Source organism: Anastrepha obliqua, unplaced genomic scaffold, assembly GCF_027943255.1.
Source record: "Anastrepha obliqua isolate idAnaObli1 unplaced genomic scaffold, idAnaObli1_1.0 ptg000012l, whole genome shotgun sequence".
NCBI classification, from domain to species: Eukaryota; Metazoa; Arthropoda; class Insecta; order Diptera; family Tephritidae; genus Anastrepha; species Anastrepha obliqua.
The window spans coordinates 4,344,637-4,372,399 of NW_026562179.1; the positions used below are offsets into that span (position 1 = coordinate 4,344,637).

The 27,763-nt window shown below is 41.1% G+C and overlaps 4 protein-coding genes across 4 annotated transcripts; 1 reads left to right on the forward strand and 3 right to left on the reverse strand.

The window, feature by feature from the left end:
• Positions 1-1,989: 1,989 nt before the first annotated feature.
• LOC129251316 (piggyBac transposable element-derived protein 3-like) lies at positions 1,990-3,858 on the reverse strand. Its single transcript, XM_054890681.1, has one exon. The coding sequence runs from the start codon at positions 3,856-3,858 to the stop codon at positions 1,990-1,992; it is 1,869 nt and encodes a 622-aa protein (XP_054746656.1).
• An 883-nt stretch (positions 3,859-4,741) lies between these two features.
• LOC129251317 (uncharacterized) lies at positions 4,742-5,281 on the reverse strand. Its single transcript, XM_054890682.1, has one exon. The coding sequence runs from the start codon at positions 5,279-5,281 to the stop codon at positions 4,742-4,744; it is 540 nt and encodes a 179-aa protein (XP_054746657.1).
• Positions 5,282-9,369: 4,088 nt separating this feature from the next.
• LOC129251318 (uncharacterized) lies at positions 9,370-9,969 on the reverse strand. Its single transcript, XM_054890683.1, has one exon. It carries the CDS (start codon positions 9,967-9,969, stop codon positions 9,370-9,372), a length of 600 nt encoding a protein of 199 aa, XP_054746658.1.
• Positions 9,970-16,454: 6,485 nt separating this feature from the next.
• LOC129251319 (uncharacterized) lies at positions 16,455-17,561 on the forward strand. Its single transcript, XM_054890684.1, has one exon. The coding sequence runs from the start codon at positions 16,455-16,457 to the stop codon at positions 17,559-17,561; it is 1,107 nt and encodes a 368-aa protein (XP_054746659.1).
• Positions 17,562-27,763: the final 10,202 nt, after the last annotated feature.

Here is a 27,763-nt window from a genome sequence, read left to right on the forward strand (position 1 = left end):
AGTCTTAACAGACCGCCTACGATTTCTGCCATTACAGCAGAATCTGCGGAGGCACGTTTTGTTAAGCAGAGGCGTCCTTCTAAGCTGGCCGACAGAATGAAGCGGTCAGCGCATTCTGCATAGATTTGTGGCTGTAGACGATTTTAATGGACCTAGCACCTCTTTTGTGTCCTAGCCAAACATCGGGACCCCAGGGTCTAAACGGCGGAGGTCCTCTGAAGAGCAACATGCTGCTAAAAGGCATAAAGCCGCTAAGCATATTCCAGGCTATCATATAGCACTGTGGTTAAAGGTGGCGGCAAGATGTTACCTGTAGTGGAGGGGCCTTGGAGGACTGTGGGGTTCTGAAGGATTAATAGAGGTGGATTGAGGTTGCTTTGGCCAAAGTCTTTTTCAGCGTACTGGAAGAGCATCTTGTCCCTCCTCCTTCCTGTCGCGGCGCAGGCTGGATCAAGGCTATATCAAATTAGTCGCCTGTAATGATGAAAGATCCACCAAACTATACAAGGTGGCTATAGAAAAGATGGGTGAGATTTATCCCGTCGCAAAACTCGATGATGTAGGTTTTGAAAATATCTAAGAGTTCCCAGCAAGCCGGTCGATAAGGTATTAATGTTGCGGATATTTAAAATTTGCAGCTCGAACCTTCTAATGTACAACTGAAAGATGGGTAAAGTTGAGGAACCAGAAGGCGCTTTTAGGCAGGTGATGGTGAGAATCAGCACCGAATCGTTGGGGCCACTGGAGAAGGCAGAAGGGATAGTAAATTCCGGATTGACTAATGTCAAACTGCGCATTTATCGCAGAGAGACCGTCCACTGTAAATACTAATACTACTCTGATTCAAGGTGGCTGACAGAGGTCAAATGTCCCTATGAAGAGCCCGAGGAACTAAACCTCAATGAAGACGAGGGCGATATTACGATACTGGAGACTGCAAAGCCTAAAGTGCATTAAATGTTTGCAAGTTAATCTCCATCATTCAAATCGGCCCCTGCTTGTTTACTGATCCCCTAAGCAAATCCCGATGATGATGTTATTCTCATCCAAAAGTCCTGGGTTCATGCCAATAAGGTTTCTGGCTATAGCTTCACAGTTTATAAATCACCTAGTACCGACAGTATCGCTCCAGTAGAGCTTCAGCGAATACTTCATCCGGCGATATCGTGGCTCCTGGTCGTTCTAACCAAGGGCGATTTTATTCTTAAATCAGGGAAGATTTTGTGTGTCCTTTTGAACGACTTTAGACCAATCAGCTTGTCATCGTTTCATTTAAAAACTTTTGATCGATCTTCACATAAAGGATTGCTTGAACAGTGGTAACTTCTCTGTAACTCAACATACTTACACTAAGGGTGGGTCAAGCGATACTATGGGTACTTTCTCGGTCAAAGAAAACACTCTAGCATCCTTCCGAGACATTGAAAGTGCATTTAATAATATCTGCCCATAGAGAGTACTCTCGGCTCTTTGAAAGGTTGACATTGATATGTCAATTAGACATACGTAACCCGAAAATAGTTTCCAAATTAAGTGCTTCTTACCTCGCCCGCACATTCTTGGGATGGTTGCCCAAGGAATGAGCACACTTGGATGAAGATAAGCGGATTCGTCCTTTGTGAGACCTGAAAATTCTTAACACTTATAACGAAACATGATTTTTGTGACACTAAGCGAAACATAAGGTAATTTTGACCGAAATCGTTACTTTTTATGTTTTTTTTTATTGTTATGTTTTTTTTTCAGTTAAAATGAGGTAAATAATAAGGTACTACAATAATTATTAAGCATTTACAATCAAAAAAAGTTTTTATTTTACATAATTGACATGTCAATCATTAAAAAAAACATGAAACTGAAATTAACGAAACCTATAAAGCTTGAATACAAATTATAAATTGAAGCATATTGTAGAAACTCAGTCTAATCATGTGAACGACATAACATTTTTACATATTACTGTACTTTACTCACTTTTCAACAAATCTTTCACAAAGCGGCACATTCAAAGCAGGACCGGATTTGACAGCTACCGCAGATTGGCACATTGCATCTGAAGCACTTGTGTTGTGTCTTCCTGTCACTGCTTGGCGGACATTTCCCACAGGTTTTCCGCTTCTCCAATCGGTCGGTAAGAGCACCTGCAGCTGGTAGAGGATCTGGATTATCACCGAGGATCTTCTTGATGTCAACAGTCAAGTCCCGTGGAAGATTTACCACACCTTCAAGCCTCTTCTGAAGATGCGGAACAATCAGCTCATGGGCTAAACGCTTTGTGAACTCAAATCTGGTTGTCATCTGAGTGCCGGAGTAGCTCATATACACAATGAAACTGTTGACATTGGCAATGTTCACTAGGCGATAAAACATTGCAAGCGGCCATCTTCTAGTTTTTCGGCTGGAAGTAAACACTGCACACTTCATGTCCAGTACATCTACCCCTGACTTTGTTTCATTGTAGAAACTAATCACCTCAGGTTTCTTCTTGTTCTGATTTGTTTCAATGGAATGGTGAAACGTAGATATGAGACAAACTGATCTGTTCTGTTTTGGCACAAAAGATAAGAGTGTCATTTCTCCTCGAAAGCCATGCAGTGTAGAGGCAACAGGCCGTCTTCGACAGGCTTGAAACTCTTCAGGGATAGTTCTTTTGTCCTTTCTGACAGTGCCCACGTATGTCAGTTTCATTTTTCCAAGTTGCTTCACACCATCCAACGAGGTAAACCAATTATCGGCGGTAACATTGCGTTTTCTGCCTTCAATAACTTTACATAATCTTGTAAGAGATTGAACAGCTACCGGCATCTCTTGTTCCTTTTCACTCAATCCTTCGCCATCGCTGTTTTTACCAGTATAGATGTAGGCATTCACTAGATATGACGTCTTGGCGTCTGTCAGACACATCACCTTTATGCTATATTTTTTAGGTTTTTTAGGCATGTAGACTCGGAATGCACAACGCCCTCGGAAGGGAACCAACATCTCATCTACTGTTACAAACTCAGATGGGCTGTAAGCTGCCTGGCTATTTGAAATGATTTTGTAAAATATTTCGGAAATAGCAGCAGCTTTATCATCATTCCTTCTTTGGGCACGTGTTTGTGCATCATCAAATCGCAACGATCCCATGAGTATCTCATAGTGCTTTTCAGACATCGTCGCACGAAATATTGGGCGACTGCATTCATCTTTAGTGAAAAGGGATTTCATTTTCTCATCATTTGATCTAAGAACCGATGCCAGTACTAACAAGCCAATGAGAGCTTGAATTTCTTCCATGTCAGTGTCTCGGTAGTTGCTTTGATTAGTATTTGCTGAAAGATTCAACCGAACACTTGCCAACTTGATGTTAGTATGTGTAACTATTTTCGAAATGATATCGTCATCAAAAAATAGTTTCCAGACTTCTTTCTTTTCAGGATTGTTGCCTAAAGATCTTGCAGTTGGTCTCATTGCTGGTAGTCTAGTCAAAATAATATTTCTGGCTGGAGTTCGTACATTTCTTGGAGGTGGGTCACTTTTCCATGCATTTGGAGGCCCGGTTTCATTTTTTTTCATTCGCTCCAAAAAGTACTCAGGAAGATGATCAATTCCTTCAGCAACTGCATTTATTATGTTGTCCACATTATTATGTAGATTCACAATATCATCTTCTTCACTTTCTGAAGAACTAGGTGTTCCTGGTATGACTTGGTCCTCGTGGTCTGAGATGACAAAGTCCGGATCGGCATCTGAATCGTCGATCACGCTGAAATCACTATCGTTATCACTGTCTGCATTAGCCATCAACCTTTGAATCCGATCACCAAAGTCCGGGTCAGTAGGCCGTACACTTCTACTGAAATCACGACTAGCCATTTTATGATAAAAGTGTGAAATGTTACAGTTTATAACTAAAAAAGTATAGTCACCAGCGGGTAAGCGAAACACACGGTAAATCTGACCGACCGAAATCGAACTTGGGATGTGCACAAGACAATAGCGTCACGCCAACTAAATGAAAAACTGTTCAGTGGCGATGGTAGGGGGAGGGAGGAAGGTAGGAGGAGGGGCAGCTGTCACGGTCAAGCAGTTTAGCCACTATTCCAGCACGAAATTCACTATCGGTCATTTTGACCGATGTTTCGTTATGAGTGTTAAGCGTTTTTAAGATGAGAAATTATTTTACGTGGGAAATGCGCGAATACAATTGCCTGTTAAATGAAATGCGAGCGCGTTCGGTGTAACTTTACAAGTGCCTTATTTATTCCTGAGTTCAAATTTTTATAGTGTCTTAGCCTAACGGATTAAGTTCAAATTTATGTAATTAGCGTAAATATGCATTGCTATGTTACGTTATGTGATATAGGTGTTTATACATATATAGTGCTATTTTTAAATTCATATACAAAAATTCAACAGCATTTTTAGAAAACAGTAATCTTAATATTGATACGTTACAAGAAACTATGGAATTTAACAAATTATGATAATGATTAAAATTAAATTAAATATATAAAATTAAATTAATAATTAAAATTATAAGCCATTTGGTGTAACACCGGCCACCTTGACAGGCGCATGGTCCTTCAACGTCTGATGGCAGTATGGCGAGCTTGTGAACGGGGCGTTTAATTACGCCCGCTTTGGTTGCCACGTCGGCTACGCGGATCTTGCCATCTTGCCCTTACGATTGCGGTGACGCGGCCGAGCACCCATTGCTGCGGTGGTGTGTTGTCCTCCTGGACCAGGACGAGGTCGTTCAGCTCGAAGTTGCGCTTCGGATGCTACCACTTGCTCCTCTGTTGAAGAACCAACAGGTAGTTCCTGGACCACAGTCGCCAAAACTGTAGCTTGAGACAACAGACAAGTTGCCATCTGTCGCAGCAACGCATTGGGTCCATCGATACTTGGGCTGGTGGCAGCGCTCGAAGGGGCACCCAACTAGTAGGTGCGCTGGTGTTCGGGCCTCTCCATCGTTCGGGTCCTGTCTCAGTGGTACCAGGGGTCGGGAGTTGAGTATGGCCTCGACCTCGGCGAGCAGCGTTTGCAGTTCTACGCCGGTGAGCAGCGCGTTGCCGATTGCGCGCACGAGGAGATGTTTGGCGGACTTCACTGCCGTCTCCCATAACCCGTCGAAGTGCGGCGCCCTGGGTGATATAAAGTCGAAGGTGAATCCTTCGCCCGTTGCGTATTTCTGCACTTCCGTTTGTTGGGCCGCGAAAGCATCCCTCAGCTCGCGAAGTTTGGGATCGGCGCCGACAAAGTTGGTGGCGTTGTCGCTGTATATTTTCCGCGGCATTCCTCGGCATCCAATGAACCTTTTTAGGGGGAAAATAAAACAATTAGAAGACAAGTCTGTTACTAGTTCTAAACGTATTGCCTTTGAAGTGAAACAAACGAACACTGCGATATATGTTTTTAAATATATATATATATAATATATCTCGTATTTTTATTGTAGTATATACGGGACCGCCGCCGTAGCCGAATGGGTTGGTGCGTGACTACCATTCGGAATTCACAGAGAGAACGTCGGTTCGAATCTCGGTGAAAAACACCAAAATTAAGAAAAACATTTTTCTAATAGCGGTTGCCCCTCGGCAGGCAATGGCAAGCCTCCGAATGTATTTCTGCCATGAAAAAACTCCTCATAAAAATATCTGCCGTTCGGAGTCGGCTTGAAACTGTAGGTTCCTCCATTTGTGGAACAACATCAAGACGAGACCACAAATAGGAGGAGGAGCTCGGCCAAACACCCAAAAAGGGTGTACGCGCCAATTATATATATATATATATATATATATATACGTGACCACAAAAATCTACTCCACATATTAGAAAGGGTCGTAGTGCACGAAGCATATAGGCAGGCAAATTTCCCATTATTTGGGTTTGCAGCTTCGGCTTATAATGAAAGCAGTGTGTGCAGTTTCGAACCGTACGACTGCAAGCTTCTCGAGCATTGACCAGCCAAATGCGGTCTCGGAGAAGCGCTACCAATGCCTTTGCTCCAGCATGGTGATTTCGAAAATGTAGGTACCGTAAGTATGTGGTAACGAAGTGCGAGTTCTTGCTTAAGAGCAGTGGGAACTTGGCATCATATGGGAGAGGCGCATTTAATAGGCGACCTCCTACTCGGAATAAATTAAACGAGAGCGACAATTCCGAGAAGTTGTGCAAACACGGATTAAGTTTTTGCAAACTTGAGGGTAGGGTGATACCTTTGGTGAGTTTCATAACTTCTTCACCATATTCAACATGTTGAACCACCTGCATGACTTTGAGGAAACTTAATTTAATATCCTCAGCCGTCAGTATTTATGTGAATGTCGCAAATGGGTTTCTAATGCGTTTTATCCATCTTAATATGTAAGCGACAATACGAAGCAGTTTTTGATGAGAAGATACTCTTTTGGTGAGTTCCATAATTGGATGCGACTCATTTGCTAGAGCAACTAAAACTGTTGCGTTCCGTTTTTTCTCTAATTCTTCGTCTTCGGGAGAGAGCTGGAAGTGGGTGTTTGTTGGCCATAACGCAGGGTCTTCTAGGAGGAACTGTGGGCCGCTAAACCAGATAGAATTATTCAATTCGTCCCCGTTACAACCCCGAGACACTTGATCCGCAGGATTTTGCTTAGTCGGCACATGTCACCAAGTAGCTTTATCCGTCAACTCTTGGATTTCGGACACTCTGTTTGCAACAAAGGTCTGTAGTACAGATGGATGCGTTTTGATCCAAAGCAAAACCATTTCGGAGTCTGTCCAGAAGCTTATATTCTCAATTGGCCGACTCAACATTGGCGATCTTCGTGGCCATAATTTGGCCAGCAAGTGGGCTGCCGAGAGCTCTAGACGCGGAAGAGATTTAGTCTTCAGCGGGGCCACTCAAGACTTTGCAGTTAGCAACGTACGTTTCGTTCCACTAGCCGATTGGCTACGTATGTATATACAGCAGCCATACGCTCGTATTGAGGCGTCGGTAAAGCCAGCTTGCACTCGACTCGGTATGTACAAACAGAGGAATGCTTATTGATGGTAGCTGCAGTAGATTGGCTTTGAAATTTCCCCAGCTGGTGTCGAGGCGCCATGGAATTGACTCATCCCAGTCTAGTTTTTGCAGCCAAAGCTCTTGCAATAAGATTTTTGCTACAGTAACTAGTGGGGCAAGTAAACCAAGAGGATCGAAAGGACGAGCCGAAACTGATAATATGTTTCGCTTAGTGGCTCGTAAACTGGTAAAGTTGTCAGTTAAGACAAACCGAAACAAATCTTCCTTCGGCAACCAAGGGATTCCAAGTGTTTTGTGGAGTCTGTGTGATTGAAGTTTAAGGCCTTCTCAGAACTCTCACAATCGAAAAACGATGGGTGATTTGAAAACCACTTAGATAAATGGAATCCTGCCGAGTTTAATATTTTAACTACCTCACTTCTAATAAGATCTAGAGATTCGAAATTATCGGATCCTGTAAACAGGTCGTCTACATAAAAATCTCTTTTTATGGCCTTTGAGCCGAGTGGAAACATATTTTTATTGGCATCGCTGAACATTTGTAAACACCGTGTAGCGAGAAATGGAGTAGGCGCAGTGCCGTATGTTACGGTGTTAAGCCGAAAGATTTGAAGTGGCTCAGAAGGCTGCCGTCTCCACACTACAAGTTGAAAGTTTTTGTCTTCTTCGTGGATGAGAATTTGGCGGTACATTTTAGTAATGTCCACCGTAAATGCATATTTATGCAAACGAAAACGAAGAAGCGTTGAATACAGCTCTTCTTGAATGGTCGGCCCAACCATCAAGATTTCATTCAACGCAATTTGAGAAGAGGTACGACTAGATGCATCGAAAACAACACGTAATTTAGTCGTCGTACTTTCAGGCCGAAGAGCGCATTGATGCGGAATAAAGTAGTGTGGCTCACTCGGGATCTTATTATTTGTTGGGCTCATGTGACCCAATTCGATGTAATCATTCATGAAGTCCAGATACATTTGACGAAGTTCTGGATCTTTCAAGGTCTTTCTCTCCAGGGCCTGAAACCGCCGAGCCGCGGTTTCATAGGAATTACCGAGTAACTTAAGGTCATCTTTGAACAGCAGTCTTACTTGAAGCCTTCCTCACGGCAAAACTTTAGTAGTTTTTACGAAATTTTTTTACACTCTATTTGTTCACGTATGAATTTCATCAAACTAGCCTCTGAAGGTATTTCTTCCATCACCCAAAACCTTTGGACAATGGAATCTATATTTGCTAGATCTTCTTCAGTATGGCATAATGTGCTACTGACTGTGGGAGGAGGACGTGGGTTGGTGGCGTATTTGCCAGACACAACCCAGCCTAAAAGTGTCTTTTGCAATGTTAGGTGATTGGGGCTGGCCTTGATCTGGCCTACAGCTAAAAGCTCGAAAAATGTTTCAGCACCCAACAAAAGATCTACCTTTTGAGCCTTGTGAAATTCTGGGTCCGCTAAACTAATGTTTTTAGGAATTTTCCAGCATTATCCAAAACTGTGCCGAAAACTCATAATTATTGACCCGCGATTTTACAAACGTATTAAATTTCGTCCTTACTTTTTTGGTTGCATTTCCGATGCCGATAATATTTAAGGTTGTACTGTCGTGACGAATTCGTTATTTCTGCGCCAAATCCTCTGTAATGAAATTCACCTGGGATCCAGAATCCAGCAAGGCTCGTGCAGGAAGGTACTCTCCGGAGCTACCTTTTACGTTGACTACGGCTGTAGCCAACATAACCCGATCTCGCGTACTCGTCGTGTGCATGGCATGCGAGGTCGAAAGTTGTGGTGCAGTTGCGAAGGATACAGGGTACTGGTGCAGCAACGTGTGATGGGAACGGTTTCAAACACGACACCGATCCGGTTTGCACTTTGAAACTGAGTGCCCCTTTCGCAAACAATTTATGCATAAGGGGACTGATTTAGCAAACTCAAATCGCTGCTGAGTAGAGAACCTTTGATTTACAGTGTGGACCCACCGGATGTTTTATATTTGAAGTCACTAAGGCAGCTTTTGTCCTTTCTCCATTAAGGTGGGGTTTCTGTATGCTGTGACTGATTGACGGCTTTAGCCTCGACGTTGAGGCTTCATCGGCAGATAGATGTTGGTAGCGTTTATTTAATGCTGCCTCACATTCACGCCATAATGGCAGCTTATCATAATCCAACTGTTCCTCCTACTTTGACCGAGTAACGTGGTCAACTTTCGACATTACCAGATGAATTATGATAGCGTTTGTGATGTTTTTCTCGTCACCTAACGGCAGCAACGAGTCGTAAACAGCCGACACTGTATCAATCATTGTGCGCAATGCAAGCGCAGATGGCTTTGGGATAGTTGGCAGTTCAAAAAGTTTGGAAATTGTGTCGAAAAATATTAGCATTTATTGTCATAAACTTTTATTGTCATAAACGCCTTCGAATAATTTTCGTCCGACATTTGGAGGGCCTTTACCGCTCCCAAAGCTTCACGAGACAGACAGTTAATCAAGTGATTAAATTTCTCAATGTCTGGGATTATAGGATCGTTGTGCACTAAACTTTCGAACAAACTCATAAAATTTTTAAATTCTGAATATTCCCCTTTAAATTTAGATAGCGACATTTCCGGTAGTCGCGAGCTGTGAGATGCAACAAAAGATGTTTCGGCTATTGACGATTTATTTCTCGCCAGAATAGATTTTATAACGGACTTAGTTTCCACTATTAGGTCCTCTAACTCCCCACGCGCTATGTCTTCCTCGTCGATTTCTTCAATTTTCGAATGACACTTCATAAGCTTATCGCTATGAGAGTTCAAAATGTCCAGTCGACACTCCAATTCAATTGGATCTAACGACATTGTTTTTTCGAGGAGACCCATTTTTATGCGCACTACACTATTTTTCGCAACAGTTCGCTGGCACTTTAATGATTTCAATTCCATCATCTCCTTACTTGGAGAGAGACTTGGAACTGCTGTTTTTGGCTTGCTCATTTTGAGTTAAATTATTTAAACTCCCGAAAAATTTGCTCAATTTCCACAGAAACGAAAAAATATCTGTGAGAGTTTGTGACTGAAAAAACGAAAACGAAGAGATGGCTGAATAGCCTGTACAAATATCAATCAGAAAAACGAAAAATAGCTGTTGGACAAGGCTGTGGTCAGGCCACGAGAAGATGAGCAAGCACAGTAGCACAATACTATGAAAATTGTTCCACAACTTTGCGAAAAATCGATTTTTGTTTGAATTGTTTCCTTGTAAATAATCCGTGACGATTTCGCGTTTAAGGTCACACCCTTTATTATCAAATCCCAACGTACCCTTGTTTCACTTTCGCGGAGTTTTATATACGTCTATTTGTATAAATGATTGTATATGTGGTACATGTACACATATGGGAGTGTGTACATGTATGTATATGTATGTACTATATATGCAAAAAACAACAACCAAAACTTTCAATTTATTGCACTTGTTACCTGTGTAAGCTTATTGCAAGCCTTGACTTTTCTTTTGCAGACGATGCAGGTACAGGTCATTCCTGGCGGCGACAGAACCAGCGGTAGGAATTACAGCGACAGTCTGCTAGTCTTCTTGTCGGCATATTGTGATCTCATCGAACGAATGTGCATAAAGAATGGAGTAAATAAAAGTCTCATATTTTGAAAACTTTTGTAGAAATGAGACAATTTACATTTATCTTCGATCCATTTTTAAAAGTATACAATACGGAATAGTGTGAGTAGTTGGGTCTTGAATCTGCATTACATTCATATATCTATATATTACAATACTAGCAAACCCGGCCCCCTTCGCTGGGCACACTAAAATAGAATAGATATGGTTTAGAACAGAACATATATGGTTTTCATATTATTTATTTCTTTATTCTTTATTCAAGCGCTTTGGCATAAACAATATTTTTTGTTTTTCTATTTGTTTTTGAGTAAATATAAAATATAAATTGGAAATCAGGAAAAAAGAAGATTGTTTTTAAATTTCAAATCAACGCATATGAATAAACAATCGTCTTTTTTCTTGATCATCCATAAATTTTTCGTTTCAATTTATATGTTTTATTAAGCATTGGAGCTTTTCTAACCATTATCCATTTATATTTTTCAAAAAAAAAAAAAACGAAAAAAATTGTTTTTTCCACGAACACATAATTTCATTCGGATTTCACATTAAATTCTCAAATTTCGTAAGAAATTATTCACTGTTCCAAAATCCACTCCAAAAAAATTCACAAACAATTTTTACATGTTGCACTTACGTTTTTTCCTTATGGCATCCAAATCAGAAAGAAATATTGACACATTGTAACTCACACTGTCAATTTGATAGTTCAGTTCCGCCCCAAGCGTTAAAAAAGTAAGCGACATTATGGCTGGCTCAAAAGAACGCTGTACCCGTTGCCACTGCTCCGAATTACAACCAAACTTTACGAAACCCATTTTCAATACTTAATTAACAATGTGCATAAGTTTGGTTTAATTCGGTTCAAAGACACGGCGGGTCCACGTTTTGGCATATATTTCGAGACCCTAGTCATCAATAGGTATGAAAATTACCCCGTATTAAAGCACTTATCAACAGCTTTCATTTGATACCCATATTGTACATACACAACCAAAGGTTACCCGGATCCACGTTTTGACCTATATCTCGAGACCCCAGTCACGGAGCGGCATGAAAAATACTCTGTAATAAAGCATTCACCAACAGCTTTCATTTGATACCCATATTGTACATACACGTCCGAAGGTTACCCGGGTCCACGTTTTGACCTATATCTCGAGACCCTATCTACCAATAGGTATTCAAACTATACGGAAATCATGTTCAAAACCTCCTTAACAACGTGTGTAAGTTTGGTTCAATTCGGTTCAAAGACACGGCGGGTCCACGTTTTGGCATATATTTCGAGACCCTAGTCATCGATAGGTATGAAAATTACCCCGTATTAAAGCACTTATCAACAGCTTTCATTTGATATCCATATTGTACAAACACATTCTAGGGTCCACGTTTTGGTCTCTATCTCGAGACGCTAGTCACGGAGCGGATGGAAATACTCTGAACTAAAGCATTCACCAACAGCTTCCATTTGATACCCATATTGTACATACACATCCGAAGGTTACCCGGGTCCCCGTTTTGACCTACATCTCGAGACCCTATCTACCAATAGGTATCCAAACTATACGGAAACCATCTTCAATACCTGCTTAACAATGTGTGTAAGTTTGGTTTAATTCGGTGCAAAGACACGGTGGGTCCACGGTTTGGCATATATTTCCAGACCCTAGTCATCAATAGGTATGAAAATTAGCCCGTATTAAAGCACTTATCAACAGCTTTCATTTGATACCCATATTGTACATACACAACCAAAGGTTACCCGGGTCCACGTTTTGACCTATATCTCGAGACCCCAGTCACGGAGCGGCATGAAAAATACTCTATACTAAGGCATTCACCAACAGCTTTCATTTGATATCCATATTGTACAAACACATTCTAGGGTCCACGTTTTGGTCTCTATCTCGAGACCCTAGTCACGGAGCGGCTGAAAATACTCTGAACTAAAGCATTCACCAACAGCTTCCATTTGATACCCATATTGTACATACACATCCGAAGGTTACCCGGGTCCCCGTTTTGACCTACATCTCGAGACCCTATCTACCAATAGGTATCCAAACTATACGGAAACCATCTTCAATACCTGCTTAACAATGTGTGTAAGTTTGGTTTAATTCGGTGCAAAGACACGGTGGGTCCACGTTTTGGCATATATTTCCAGACCCTAGTCATCAATAGGTATGAAAATTACCCCGTATTAAAGCACTTATCAACAGCTTTCATTTGATACCCATATTGTACATACACAACCAAAGGTTACCCGGGTCCACGTTTTGACCTATATCTCGAGACCCCAGTCACGGAGCGGCATGGAAAATACTCTGTACTAAAGCATTCACCAACAGCTTCAATTTGATATCCATATTGTACATACACATTCGAAGGTTACCCGGGTCCACGTTTTGACCTATATCTCGAGCCCTATCCTCCAATAGGTATCCAAACTATGCGTAAACCATCTTCAATACCTTCTTAACATTGTGTGTAAGTTTGGTTTAATTCGGTGCAGACACGGCCGGTTAGCGAATACACACAAAAAGTTGACTTTATTTTATATATAAGATTTTTTTCAGTTTGTGTCCGAAAAATCCAAATATCTTACGGAACCCTATTTTTTTCCAAAATAAAATGTAATCCATGTTACTCTTGGATAATGTACTTTTCGAATGGTGAAAGAATTTTTAAAATCGGTCCAGTAGTTTTTGAGCCTATTCGTTACAAACAAACAAACAAAGTTTTCCTCTTTATAATACATATTATTATAGATATACATATATAATTTTTCATTCCGGTTATTTGGTTGACACGAATGCTTTTTTCAGGTATTATTTTAATTTATTTATTTTTAGCACGCCAAGTCTGAAATAGTAAATAATTCACCTTCCTGTCTCTGAAATTGAATTTCGAATGTAATTTTAAATGCTTTTACCCGGCATCCGTTGCTATGCCTCGTTAAATACAATCAAAACAACCAATCAGAAAAATAGCAAGCAAAATTATTTTTATTAATTTTCTATCTATAACCGTTTTTGAACTTTGGGTCATAGTTGAACAGCTTATGCGGACTATGAAGTCTAGAGTGTGCTATAAATAGTGGGAAATAGGAAAAACTACGATTTTTTAGTGACAAATGAGAGTGGTGGCGCGGCCTGGGGGCTGTGGGAAGGGGGTTCTATCATAAAAACATGCCTATAACCTTCATTGGGTGAAAATATGCATGTATAAAACTTTTTACGTCATTTGGTGTTGTCGTTTCGTAGTGATGCGCGGACAACGTACAGATATTCACCTTTATAGTATACGAGTAGATTGTTTTGTGTATTAGGAAATAATTTTCTTATTGACTATGTTCCCCAATTTATTTTTTCGCACAAACGGATTATTTATCTTTATTTTTAAGTGCAGTTATGTTTTCACGCACTTAGTCCCTGCTCGGGCGCCATGAAAAATTGAAGCGTTTTTTAGATGAGAAAATATTTTACGTGGGAAATGCGCGAATACAATTGCCTGTTAAATGAAATGCGAGCGCGTTCGGTGTAACTTTACAAGTGCCTTATTTATTCTTGAGTTCAAGTTTTTATAGTGTCTTAGCCTAACGGATTAAGTTCAAATTTATGTAATTAGCGTAAATATGCATTGCTATGTTACGTTATGTGATATAGGTGTTTATACATATATAGTGCTATTTTTAAATTCATATACAAAAATTCAACAGTATTTTTAGAAAACAGTAATCTTAATATTGATACGTTACGAGAAACTATGGAATTTAACAAATTATGATAATAATGATTAAAATTAAATTAAATATGTAAAATTAAATTAATAACACAGGCCAACAACCAAAAAACTTTTTCGATAATTTTAACTAATTACTTTGTAATTTGGTGTCCTGATTACGAAAAAAATTATTAAAAAGTTATATCACCCATCAATTTTTCACATTTTACAATAAAGTAAAAATAAAGTTTATGTACCAAAATGTATCGGATATATTTTTAACTTCTTAAATACTTTTTAGTTGGGAACATTATGGAAATGGCTTAAAAAAACGATGAAAGCTTTTAAATTTGCAGTACCCATGGTATGGAGAGAGCAAAAAAACCATTTAGACGATTGTTATTTTTGCTGTATAGATGTTAGTGGATATAACTCCAAAAATAAAAAAGCTATTATCTATCCTAATGTTACATCAGTTGATCAGCCGGTAGAACATGGCCCAAGGTTTCCTGTCCCTGTGTCACCTGAGGATATTGATGATGTTTTACAGTCTAGTCTCGAATTTAGTCAAAGTCAATCGACTGATGATAATTTCCAATGTACTCCGGACAATTTAAAACCACGGTTATTTGCACAAACAAAGTAAAATGATTTAATGAGAGATTTGGGTTTGACTAAGGAAAAAGCAGAGTTGCTTGGTTCTAGACTAAAAGAAAAACATTTATTGGAACCTGGAACATATATTTGCCATTATAGAAGAAGAGATGAACAATACACTCAATTTTTTAGGCAAGACGAGGATCTGGTTTACTACCATGATATTAACGGTCTAATGAATGAATTTGGCATTGAATATAAAAAAGAAGATTGGAGATTTTTTATTGACTCATCAAAAACAAGCTTGAAAGGTGTTTTATTAAATAACGGAAATATTTATGCTTCAGTGTCTGTGGCACATTCAATTCATATGAAGGAAACTTACATAAATCTTAATATTATTTTAAAGAAAATTAACTGTACAGCTCATGATTTGATGCTATGTGGAGATTTAAAAGTTGTCTCTATGCTCCTCGGTCAACAAAAAGGATTCACAAAATTTCCATGTTTTATATGTGAATGGAACAGCAGAGCAAGGGATCAACATTGGTCTAAAAAGCAATGGCCCTTAAAGGAAACTTTGAGACCTGGCACAAAAAACATTATACATGAAACTTTAGTTGACCCCAAGAAGATTCTTCTACCACCACTGCACATAAATTTGGGCCTTGTTAAAGCTTTGCGTAAAGATGGCAATTGTTTTAGCTATTTGTGTGGGAAATTTCCCCATTTATCAGAAGCTAAATTAAAAGAAGGGATTGATGTTCGATTCAAACTTTGAAACAACAATGTATAAGAAGGAGAAGGATGCTTGGATGTCATTTAAAGAAGTTGTGATTAAGTTTTTGGGTAATGTGAAAGCTCCGAATTATAAACTCATCGTAGCTAACATGACAGACAAGTTTAAAACTCTTGGTTGCCTGATGAGCCTTAAGGTCCACTTTTTCCACAACCATCTTGACTTTTTTCCTGAAAACTTAGGTGACGTGAGCCAAGAGCAGGGGGAACGGTTTCATCAGGACATAAAAGAGATAGAGATACGATACCAGGGACGGTGGAACATAAAAATGATGGGTGATTACTGTTGGTCCCCTTAGGGGAACTTGTTATCCCTATAGGGCGCGTCCCCAGGTGGTGGATAGGGGAACGCCTCCCAGATATGGAAGGTAGGAGAGTAGGTCTCCCGCAAACCACACAGGTCGAAGACATAAACTTCGTTAAAAAAAACTCCCTCAACCCAAGGTGTGATTCGACCCGCGCCTATTGGGTGGGTTTGGCAGCCGGGGGACTAAATAAGGCTGTCTTCGTACGGAGCCCTCCTGATATCAGGCCGCCTCAGGTTGTAACGGTGGCCTTGCCATGGTCGACCGGATATTTCCCCTTCATCCTCTTTGGTCACCGCGCATGGCGACATGCGCAGCTCCCTTGGCGGGGCAGGTGACCGTACGAACCAGATGAAATGCTGAAACAAAAACTTAAAAATTCGGATGACGGGAAAACAAACACGGAACAAATGGACAAAACGACGGGAAAACATACTGACGCATCGACAGCACGGACTGATAAAAAACCAAAGACGCGAACAGAACTACAGGACAAGCAAACAGACAGACAGGAGGAAGTGACGGACGCACTTAAAAAACAGTCAGACAATTGGACAAGACGTACGAGCAAGGACGAACTGAGGATGACGGGGTCACCCTCAGGGAATGAGCACTTGGCCTCCAGCCAAGAAACAGTTGAGGGCAAAGCTGTGGGCCACAGTACGCCAACAACTATAAATAAACCAACAACATCCGCTAAAGCCATGGGGCAAAAGCGTGGTAATAAAGGTCTCTCGAGGTACAAACTTTACCAGAGGTCTCTCGCTATCCTTGGCAGGATTCGGAGAAACGAGACCGAAGGTAAAGTTCATCCCAAAGATGAGACCGACAAGGCAAGATGTCAAAAGGTGGTTGATGAATACTTGGCATTCCAAGCCGGCAACAGGACAGATGCCAAAAAACGAAACCGCTCGCATGACGAAACTGGGAAGGTAACAAAGAAGCACAAGATATCGGATCAGGGTGCAGTTGCCTCCAAACCTATAAAACGATTTAGTGAGGGGGCACGGCACCATCTCCAAATGGCATTGGTAGACGAAACCTCTAACCGCGGAAAACCAGTGCTTGACAAATGGTCAGAGATTGAGGCACGGTTGTCTCGCATAGTCGTTGACCATGTCATGGCGAACCCGGAGGGCCAAACACCAGGTTTCGACTCGGTAGAGGTAGTCCGCGGTTACCGTGTCATTAAATGCGATGACCAATTCTCACTGCATTTTCTGACAAACGTGATTGGTAAAATCCAGAACAGCTGGGAAGGCTTGAAACTCAAACTAATTCCGGCTAGCGAGATTCCACGAAGGTCGAGGGCTCACATCTGGGTACCAAACATGGAGTTTGATACCAATCAACTAATCCCCTACCTACAGGAGCATAATCGCTCGGGGCAGATGACCGATTGGTCGATCATCAAAGCGGAGGTTCCGCAAAGGCACAGCAGGTCATTCCTCCTTCTAATTACAGAAGAGAGTCTGGAACCACTGGAGAAACTGGAACCCGGAAGAGGAGCAGGATGACGTTGATGGTACCAACGAACTGCTGACTGGCATGCAGCTAGATGACACCGAGTCCGAAAAAGGAAACCAATAAACATGGGTTTAAAGGTTGTTCAAATTAATCTGCAGCATTCACGGTGTGCAACGGACAACCTAACCGTTCTCCTGGTGGAGGAGAACGTGTACATCGCACTAACTCAGGAACCCTGGGTGCGGAGCAGCGAGGTGAAAGGGTTCACTGGGAAAACCTACAATATCTACCACTGACGGAGTCAGAATAACGCTTGCCTCTATATACATGGCACACGAAAGACCAGCACCGCCTGAGGAGGCCGGTAAACTTGTGCAGGAAAACCCGAACAAAACCCTGCTTCTCGGATGCGATGCCAATGCAAGGCATGCTCTATGGAGAAGCTCCGAAACAAACGACCGAGGTGTGTCTCTTTATGATTTCATACTTAACACTAACTTGTCGGTATGTAAAAGAGGTAACACTCCCACTTTCACCTTTCCAAGTACGGAGTACTTCAAGGGATGGGAGGAAGTGATCGATGTTACCCTAATGTCTGAAAACAGCTCAGTAAGGTTAGACAATTGGAGGGTATCTGATAAAAGGCCTTTTTCGGATCACAGCTTGATCCTGTACGATCTGGATCTTAATGTTGATCCGCCCTTACCGTATAGGAATCCACTAAGAACCAACTGGAAAAGGTTCAGAAACATAGTCAATAAAAGGATAGGAGAGATTCCCATCCATAAAATCACTCTCACCGAAAACCTTGAGAGTAGGGTCACAACACTGGAGAAGGCATTTAGTAGGGCCTACAAAACGTCCTGCCCCATAAAATTTAGCAAAAAATCCCATCCCCCTTGGTGGAGCAGTGAGCTCTCAAAACTAAGGGAAAAATCTAGATCAACGTTTAACCTCAGCTACTCGACAAGAAATTGGCAATTGTACAAAGAGAGTCGGAGACAGTACAAGAAGGCAATTAGGGCCGCCAAGAAAGAGAGCTGGAGCGAATTTTGTTCGTCAATCGAATTCACCAGGGATTCTGCAAGGCTTAGCCGTGTTCTGTCCAAAGATCATTCAATGGCTTCTTGGGTCAAGAAGCCTGATGGTACTTGGATAGCTACGACAGAAGAATCGCTAGAACTTCTGCTAAACACGCATTTCCCGGGGTGCAGCGTCCACGAAAGTGGGCGTGGAAGTATCAGGCGGAGCCAACATAATCCACAGCACCTTGCAAAAGAAATATTTACAAAGGAGAAAGTTGCATGGGCAATTAAATCTGTTTCACCTTTTAAATCTCCGGGGCCAGATGGGATCATCCCAAGGATGTTACAGGAAACCTTGGACTGTATCCTACCATGGCCAGAGGAAATTTTTAAAGCGTGTTTAAACCTAGGTCATATTCCAGATAGTTGGAAACTAGTCAAGATCGTCTTCATTCCAAAAATAGGCAGGAAGGGACATGAATCAGCGAAGGACTATAAGCCAATCAGTCTTTCGTCTTTCCTGTTAAAAACCTTTGAAAGACTTTTGGATATATATCTTAGAAGCTCTTTGGAGAGCTCTGGTATATCTACTGCCCAACATGCGTACCTTAAAGGCAAATCTACGGGGACAGCGCTTCACGAGGTAATCTGTACAATAGAGGGCTCTCTAGAGAACAAACATTATACCATGGCGGCATTCTTGGATATAGAAGGCGCCTTTAACAATGTTAGTGCAGATGCGATCCAACGGGCGTTGATAGACTTAGAGGTGGACAATTGCATCAGTAATTGGGTCATCTCTATGCTAGAAACCAGGATCATCAAAGCTAATATGGGTAATATCAGTATAACCAAGAAGGTCCACAGAGGCACCCCACATGGGGGAGTATTGTCTCCACTTCTCTGGTTATGCGTTATTAGCAAAGTCTTAACAAAACTTAATAGAGGTGGGGTAAAAGCGGGGGCGTACGCTGATGATGTGGTGTTAATGGCGTCAGGACTGTGTCCTAATACGATCAGTGGGATCATCCAAAGGGCGTTAGGCGAGCTTAATTCTTGGGCCACAGGCTGTGGCCTAGGTTTAAACCCACGTAAAACAGAGCTTATACTTTTCACCACCAGATATAAGGTATCAACTTTTACCCTACCAAATATTAACGGGCAAACTCTCTCACTATCACCCAGCGCAAAGTACTTAGGGGTAATTCTGGACTACAAACTAAGCTGGAAATTAAATGTTGAAGAACGGGTAAGGAAGGCAGAAATTGCTTTATATGCCTGTAAACGTAGCTTGGAAGAAGATGGGGTCTTCAACCTAAGCATACATTAAGGCTGTATAAGACGGTTATACGACCTGTTCTATCGTATGGTTCGATAGTTTGGTGGAAGGCTCTAGGGAGAGAGTACAATACCAAACTACTCGGCAGAATACAAAGATCAGCATGTGCAATAACGGTCGGTGCAATCAGATCATGTCCTAGAGAGGCTCTCAATGCACTGACACACGTTATTCCAATAGACCTACATATTAAGAAGACGGTAACCATGAGTGCATTTATGTTAAACGAAGCGGGTCGCTGGAGAGAAAAAACTTATGGTCATGCTAGTCTATTATTGCGACAAACTCAGGTAATCTCGGTGAGAACTCAATTCAATAGGAATTCTGCCACTTTCTTTCCATCTAGGAAAGAATGGAATAAGGGATTCTCTCTAAACAACTTCGACATTACAGTCTATACGGATGGAAATAAAATGGGCTGCGGTGTTGAAACTGGTATATATTCTCGCAGACTTAAAATTGAGAAATCTGTGCGTCTCCCTAATACCAGCAGTGTCTTCCAGGCGGAAGTACTGGCAATTGGGGAAGCCTGTAGGCTACTAATTCAGAATCGGTACTCACACCATTAGGTGCAGTCAAGAGTACAATTTACCAAAAATACCTCCGAATCGCGGACTGTAGGTGGAGGTCCAGACGAAATGCAAAATTAGCAGAACGTTATGGCCCACCTACAACCTCAAGCAATCATCGGCATTAATAAGAATGAAACGACGGGACGCCTGGAGACTAACGGCAGCCATAACTGACTTTTGGTTTATCGGAGAACAAGCAGCCAAAATGGGTATCCCTCACAATACATACTGTCACAGTTGCAAACAACCATTTCCTCTGTGAATGCCCTGCCCTATGGAAGGACAGAATGTTAACCCTGGGCCAACCGCTGTTCGAGAATCTCGAACAACTATCTGGCTTAGACGTTAACAACCTAATAAGGTTCCTTAGCCGCACAGACTGGATATAGTTATGCTGTAAATAACCGTTAAACAAGTTGGTAACGAGGATGTGGCAACAAAATGGCGCGGAAGCGCTAGTTGGATTCTGGAAGAATAACCACTTTAACCAACCAACCAACCAACGGTTGGTCACTTCACAGAGAACATCAAAATGCAATACATAGGCGAAAAAGCTACGCAAGAAATTTTAAAAGAATAAGCATTTATGTAATATTATAATTTAAGTATGATTGTAAGTGAAAATATAATCAATTCAAAAATATATGATTTCATTAATTTTTATAGATCAAATTTTGCCTATTTTTTTTAAATATTAAATCGATATCAGATTGTGGAAGAATGGTAGGTGATAAAACAAACGGCTATGTATTACGGTTTCAGCATTCAAAAATACATAAGATTTAGGTAAAATTGTTTGAAAAGTTTTCACAAACTTGTTTTTTGTTGGCCTGTGTAATTAATATTATAAGCCATTTGTCGTAACAATACCATTGTGAAGAAAGTGAGGTGAAAGAAAAAACCGAATGGATGAAAGGAGAGGTCGAGGAGAGGTGGTGTTGGGATGGTTAGGAGAATGGGTATAGAGTGTGTGCATTATAAACGATGACTATGCTGCGTTTGCGTCACCCACTTTATGCTGCTGATGAAGTTCATCAGATTTTTAATGTCAACGCCTGCTATATCAGCAGTTGTAGTAAAGAAGTAGGAGCCAAGGTGCCTAAATCTTAACTCCGCGAGAGCCGGGCAGCTAAGGAGAAGGTGCTGAGATGATTCCACAAAAAGGACTCGAGGTAATTCCAAGTCTCACAGCATGAATTCCTCGCGCATAGTGTTCTGTGAGAAAACCCACGCGATTCGAGAGCTGATATTTTGTCAACCTCAGAAGCTCGCCCGAGCGCCCCCGATCCACACGTGGCCAGAAGGATTTCGCGACCTTACAAGTTTGTGTACACATGTCCCTTGTATTGCCAGCTCATCCGCCTCACAGTTTCGAATGCACAGTCACTGACCCGAGGGCTCTTGTTACAGCTTGGCTATCGGAGTAAATATTTACTTTCTGGACTGTTAGTACGCATGTGAGCAGCCAATCAGCTGCCTCCTTGATTGCGGCCCCCTCTACCTGGAACACACTGCAGTGGTCCGGTAACCCAAATTTGAGTCTGATAGGGAGCTCCTCGCTCCTCCTTCCTATAGCCCGAAGCCTTCAGTCTGATTGCGGTACGTGCAGTGGTAATTCTACCTGCGATGTCTACGGGTGCCACATTTCACATTGCGTTGAGCGCCAAAGTAGAAGTGGTGCAAAGCGCCCCACTGATTCCAATGAGAGCTGACCTTTGAACTCTCTCCTGCTTCTTCACCAATATCGTCCTCTGTAGTGAGTTCCAACAGACTCTGACTCCATATAACAAGATTGTCTTTGTAATGGTATTATATAGCCATAAAACAATTCTAGGCGAAAGGCCCCGAAATCTTTTTCCAATTGTGTATCCACAAATTTTCCTCTAACAATTAGTGCCACGTTATCCGCGTAGGCAATCACCCTGCAGCCCCTTCTCACCGGCTCCTCCAGCAAGTCATTCACAACAACAACCCAGAGAAATTGTGAGATAACACCACTTTGCGGAGTGCCCCTACTCACTTGCCAGCGGATGGGGATGCCACCCCGCTCTGCCGCGACTATTCTGTCGCTAAGCATTCTGTAGGTAAATCTTGTAAAGTCAGCTCCGATCCCAGTTTACCCAGAGACTTAGTAATTGCTTCTGGGAGAACGTTATTAAAAGCCCCTCAATGTCGAGGAAGGCGCCCAGCGCAAACTCCTTCTGAAAAAGAGATTCCTTAATCTCTTTCACATTTGTATGCAGGGTAGATTCCATCGATCTACACTTAAAATATGCATGCTTTGTACGCTGTGTACGCTCTTACAAAAATTTTTGCCTGAGCTATTAAGTCCTGCGGGTCGTATGACCTTTCCAACATCAGGTTAAATAAATCACACGATAGCGAGTCACCCTGTCTGAAACCTCGATTGGTCTCAAACGTCTCGGAAAGGTCCTTCCCAATTCTGATGGCGCTGCTCGTATTGAGCAACGTCATCTTGCATAGCCGTATTAGTTTTGCGGTGATACCGAATTCAGATATCGCGGCATATAGGTAACTCCTTTGAAGTCGACGAAAATATGTTTTGAAGTCGACGAAAATATGCTTTGAAGTCACTTCGGCTTTCATGGGTATTTTCCAAGACTTGGCGTCTTGTGAGTATTTGGTCGATGTGGGACTATCCAGGTCTAAAGCCACGCTGATAAAGTACAATCAGTTGGTTGATAGTGGGCTTCAGCCTTTCACACAATACGCTCGTTGGAAACTTATAGGCGATATTTAGCAGACTAGTCGCGCGGTAATTGGCACAGACTGCAGGATCACCATTCTTATGGATTGGGCAAAGCACACTTAAGTTCCAATAAGCAGGCATACTTTCATCCGACCATATTTTGCACAGAAGCTGTTGTTCTTTAGCCGCGTTATCGCTAGTCTCACCTCGTCATGGTCGGGTGGCGGAACGACAGTTCCGTAGTCAACGATGGGGGTATCGGGATCGTCACATTCTCTGTGACATGTGCAGCTGTCACTATTTAACAGGTTCGATAAGTGTTCCCTACATAGTTTAGGTATGATCTGGACGTCAGTCACCAGATCGCCGTCTTTGTTCTCACAGGTCCGGAAAATACGGCGGATGCTGAAGAAGCTCCCACTCGAGCTCTTGGGGTGCATCTTTGACGACTTGTGCAACATGGGCCTTGCAGTGTCGTAAAGGAGTATGTTTTGACTATGTTGATCAGGCCTTTTCAGTATAAATTAAGTATGTCAGTATATTGTATGTTGCGGGTATGGTTGAAAACAGCTTACCATTATTTTTTTATAGTAACTGAAACATCTACCTTTTTACATTTGAAAAAAAAACACATATATTTGGCGGACTATTCTATTGGCATCTGGGCTATTTTTTAAACGTTATAATATATATTTATATGTATGTCTCTAATTTGGAATATGGTGCTATATCGCATTCCACAAGTATGTCAAATCAAATGTAAATATATGTACATACTCGGATGTATATACGAGTATATATGCAAACTAACAAGAGAATGATTTAGCTTTAAAATTTGATTTGACTATTTTTCTATTTAAATTTTGTGAAAGCAACAGCAGTCTGTAGATGCAAACAAGATGGATATGTACATATTTCCAGGATTACATTAAGTGATTAATATTTATTTACTACAAACAAATGCCCTCTTTAAAACAAGAACAGACAGACAGAAGAAATCTAAATTAGTATTGGTATGGTTTCCCTCGTCGATGATTCAATGGTTTTGAATCTTTTTCCATTTCCACGAATTTTAGCAGGAAGGCGAGTGATAATGCGAGAACAACAAAGGAATGAAAATTTCGAAAACTTAGGCTAGCGAAACACTGATACTTGCGGCCTACAATCCGAACACTGCTCAAGTAGCAGCTATGGAGTATACATGAATAATCTGCAAGTAGCGCTCCGGTCGATTCTAAGTTTTCTGCTACTACTCCAACCACAGAGTGTACTGAACATTTTTTTTTACTAGTACTCTGGGCTACTAGTATTAACGAAACGTAGCTTGGAGCGGAGTAAAGCGTTTGATTGCGCGTTTTGCGCTACCTGCTCCACTACTCATCTGTTCAAGTTCAGAGTAGTAGCGAGAGTAAGAATGAAAACTAGGAGTAGCGGAGCAATTTCAATCCCTGCTATCGAATAAATACTTACCCTTTGCCAAACAGCAAATACTTCGTTGTAAAATAAAAGAGAATATAAATCCGCTAACAACTTATTCCCCAACCCAATATTTATTGTTGGTCGGAATATTTCTAATGAATTGTTAAAAAAAATTGCCTGCATCTATTTTCCTATAAACCATCCATCTCCGCTGAGATGCCTGTTTATCTTGCTTTAAACTTGTCAATAAAAATATGCCATTTAGCACATAAACTTGACTCTTGGCGTTCCACTCGCCTTCTGCAACAAACTTTTGAATTATAATTTTTGATCGGTAGGTATTATTGTATGGCTATTTTGCCTTTTTCCAAGGGATCTGAACAGTTTAATTTTGATATACGGAACATATTAGAGACAGTGATTCAGAAAAAACTGTACTCATTAACTTTTTTTATTATTTGAACTTTTTATCTTACCCAATTTAGTCCTTTTTCAAATATACTTGGCAATATTCTGGATCTCATGTTTATTGATGAGAATTTGATTTTAAAGTTACTTGAATGCTCTTTTCCCATTTCCAAATCTGATATGCATTTTTTTCCCACCTGCAATTGCTACCCTCGCTCGTTCAATTTTCGGGGTACAAATTTTGACGCTTTAAATCCAATCATCTCATAAGTTGAAACGCTATGAAGCCTTATTAATCAATATTTTTAAAGCTTTAGACAGTAGCCTTATTTTAACTCCCTGTTCGGTAGCGTAAGCTGCCCTGGTATACTAAAACATATGAAAATACTGAAAATTAACAAAACCAAATATTTTAAATCCTCCATTTATAAAGTAAATTTAATGACTAGATAAATCTTTGTATAATAGTTACAATATATGGGCTAAAAAGTCCCGGGCCTAACACAAAGATGGCACTAGTTTTATTACATTCACCTCTTTTTCAGTTAGTAGATACGAGTACTAATCTTAAAAAAAAGCTGTTCAAATTTCATGATATTCTATTCATTAGTTCATGAGTTATTTTGCTAAGAGTGGCTCTGTTTTTGTTGTTTTCAAAACCATGTATCTAACAGAATTTCCTGTTTTCTTTTCTTCATTGGAAATAATACCGTTCAAGCGAAGTAATGGCTTGAAAAGTATGTTGGGTACTCCGCTTCATCAGACGGGTTGCTGAATTCAATCGTGGAGACACCGATTATGCACAACGCAGTGGACGTTCAAATGAGGCGTTTACACCACAAAACATCACAAAAATCCACAAAATCGTCATCTGAGAGGACAGCAACTGGTAAACCTCGTCCAAAGAGCCCAAAGGCACAACAATCGGCTGGAAGGTAATAGCTGCGGTATTGTGGGATGTGCGTAGTGTAATGTTCATTGACTATCTTGAGAAGCGAAATACCATCAGCAGTGAATATTATATAGCGTTATTGGACCGTTCGAAGACTGAAATTGTAATAAACCTCCGCATATGGCAAAGAAAAAAATGTATTTCATCAAGACAACTTACCGTTTCACAAGTTAATCAAAACAATGGGAAAACTACCTGAATCGAACCTCGCATTTCTCCCACATCCACCGTGTTCACGAAATTTAGCTGCCATTGACTACTAGCTGTTCGCAGAAAAACTGCTCGCCGCACGACTGAAGAGGTTATCGCTGAAATTGAGGCCTATTTTGAGGTAAATGATGAATCGTTCTACCAAAGTGGTATTGAAATAGAAGAGAAAAAAAAACTGTATTTCTGCAATGAAAAAGCTCCTCATAAAAAACCATTTGCCATTCGGAGTCGATTAAAAACTAAAGGTCTCTCCATGTGTGGAACAATTTCAAGACGCGCACCACAAATAAGAGGAGGAACTCGGCCAAACAAATAACAGAAGTATACGCACCAATTCTTTATTTATGTATTTTTATTGCATGAGTTTCAATGAGAAATGTTCTGCTAACATATGGAACATATTTGTGCGTACTATTTTGAGTCAATGTCGCCACTGATTTTGCAAACTTTGATATGTTAACCATAGACTTCGGAGTGATGCCCGTGACATAATTACTATAGTATTTTATGGTATCATCTTAGTCTTGCCATAAATTCTGTGACGAATTTTACAATGCATATGGTGAGAACCAATTCGCAAAAAAAAGTTCCGTTGTTTTTGCTTTTGTTCGTATGCATTGTCCACTCATAATTTATACTTGGTTTCGTGGCAAATTTCGCTTGTTAACAATGGGTCCACTCCTTAGGAAAATCGCATTGTAATGATTGCATTACAAGGAACCGCGATTATTCATGAAGTATAAAAGATATATATTTAAAATTTTTTTTACATCAAAGCATATATTATATAATACAAAACTTCGAGTCGCAATTACTCAATAAGCTGTGTAGTCTCCATCATTGTCGTGTATATCCAGACATCTTCTCGGCATGCTTTGAAGCTTTTCTGCGTAGCCCGTCGACAAAGAGGACCAGATTTTGCGATCTTGACGTACGAGTTGATTTAAATCGTGGAATATCTTTTCGACAAGATGCGTTCTCATCATTCTCCACACATTTACAATGGGGTTGGCGGCTGGGACTGGGAAGGCCAGTCTATTAATGTGACACCATTCTCTTGTTTTGTTGTTTCTCAATGTGATTTTCTGGGAGTAGTGGTTTTGACTAACTAACACTCTACAATGTTCTCACCATGCCCGTCCTAACGTATGGCGCAGAAGCTTGGACGATGACAACATCCGATGAAGCGACACTTGGAGTGTTTGAGAGAAAGATTCTGCGCAAGATTTTTGGACCTTTGCACGTTCGCAGCGGCGAATATCGCAGGCAATGGAACGACGAGCTGTATGAGCTTTACGACGACATAGACATAACGCAGCGAATAAAGATCCAGCGGCTATGTTGGCTGGGTCATGTCGTCCGAATGGATACAAACGCTCCGGCTTTGAAAGTATTCGATGCGGTACCAGCTGGTGGTAGCAGAGGAAGAGGGCGGCCTCCTCTGCGTTGTAAAGATCAGGTGGAGAAGGACTTGGCTTCACTTGGTGTGTCTAACTGGCGCCGGTTAGCACGAGAAAGAAACGACTGGCGCGCTTTATTAAACTCGGCCAAAATCGCGTAAGCGGTTATAGCGCCAATTAAGAAGAAGAAGAAGTGGTTTTGACGATGTGGAACGGC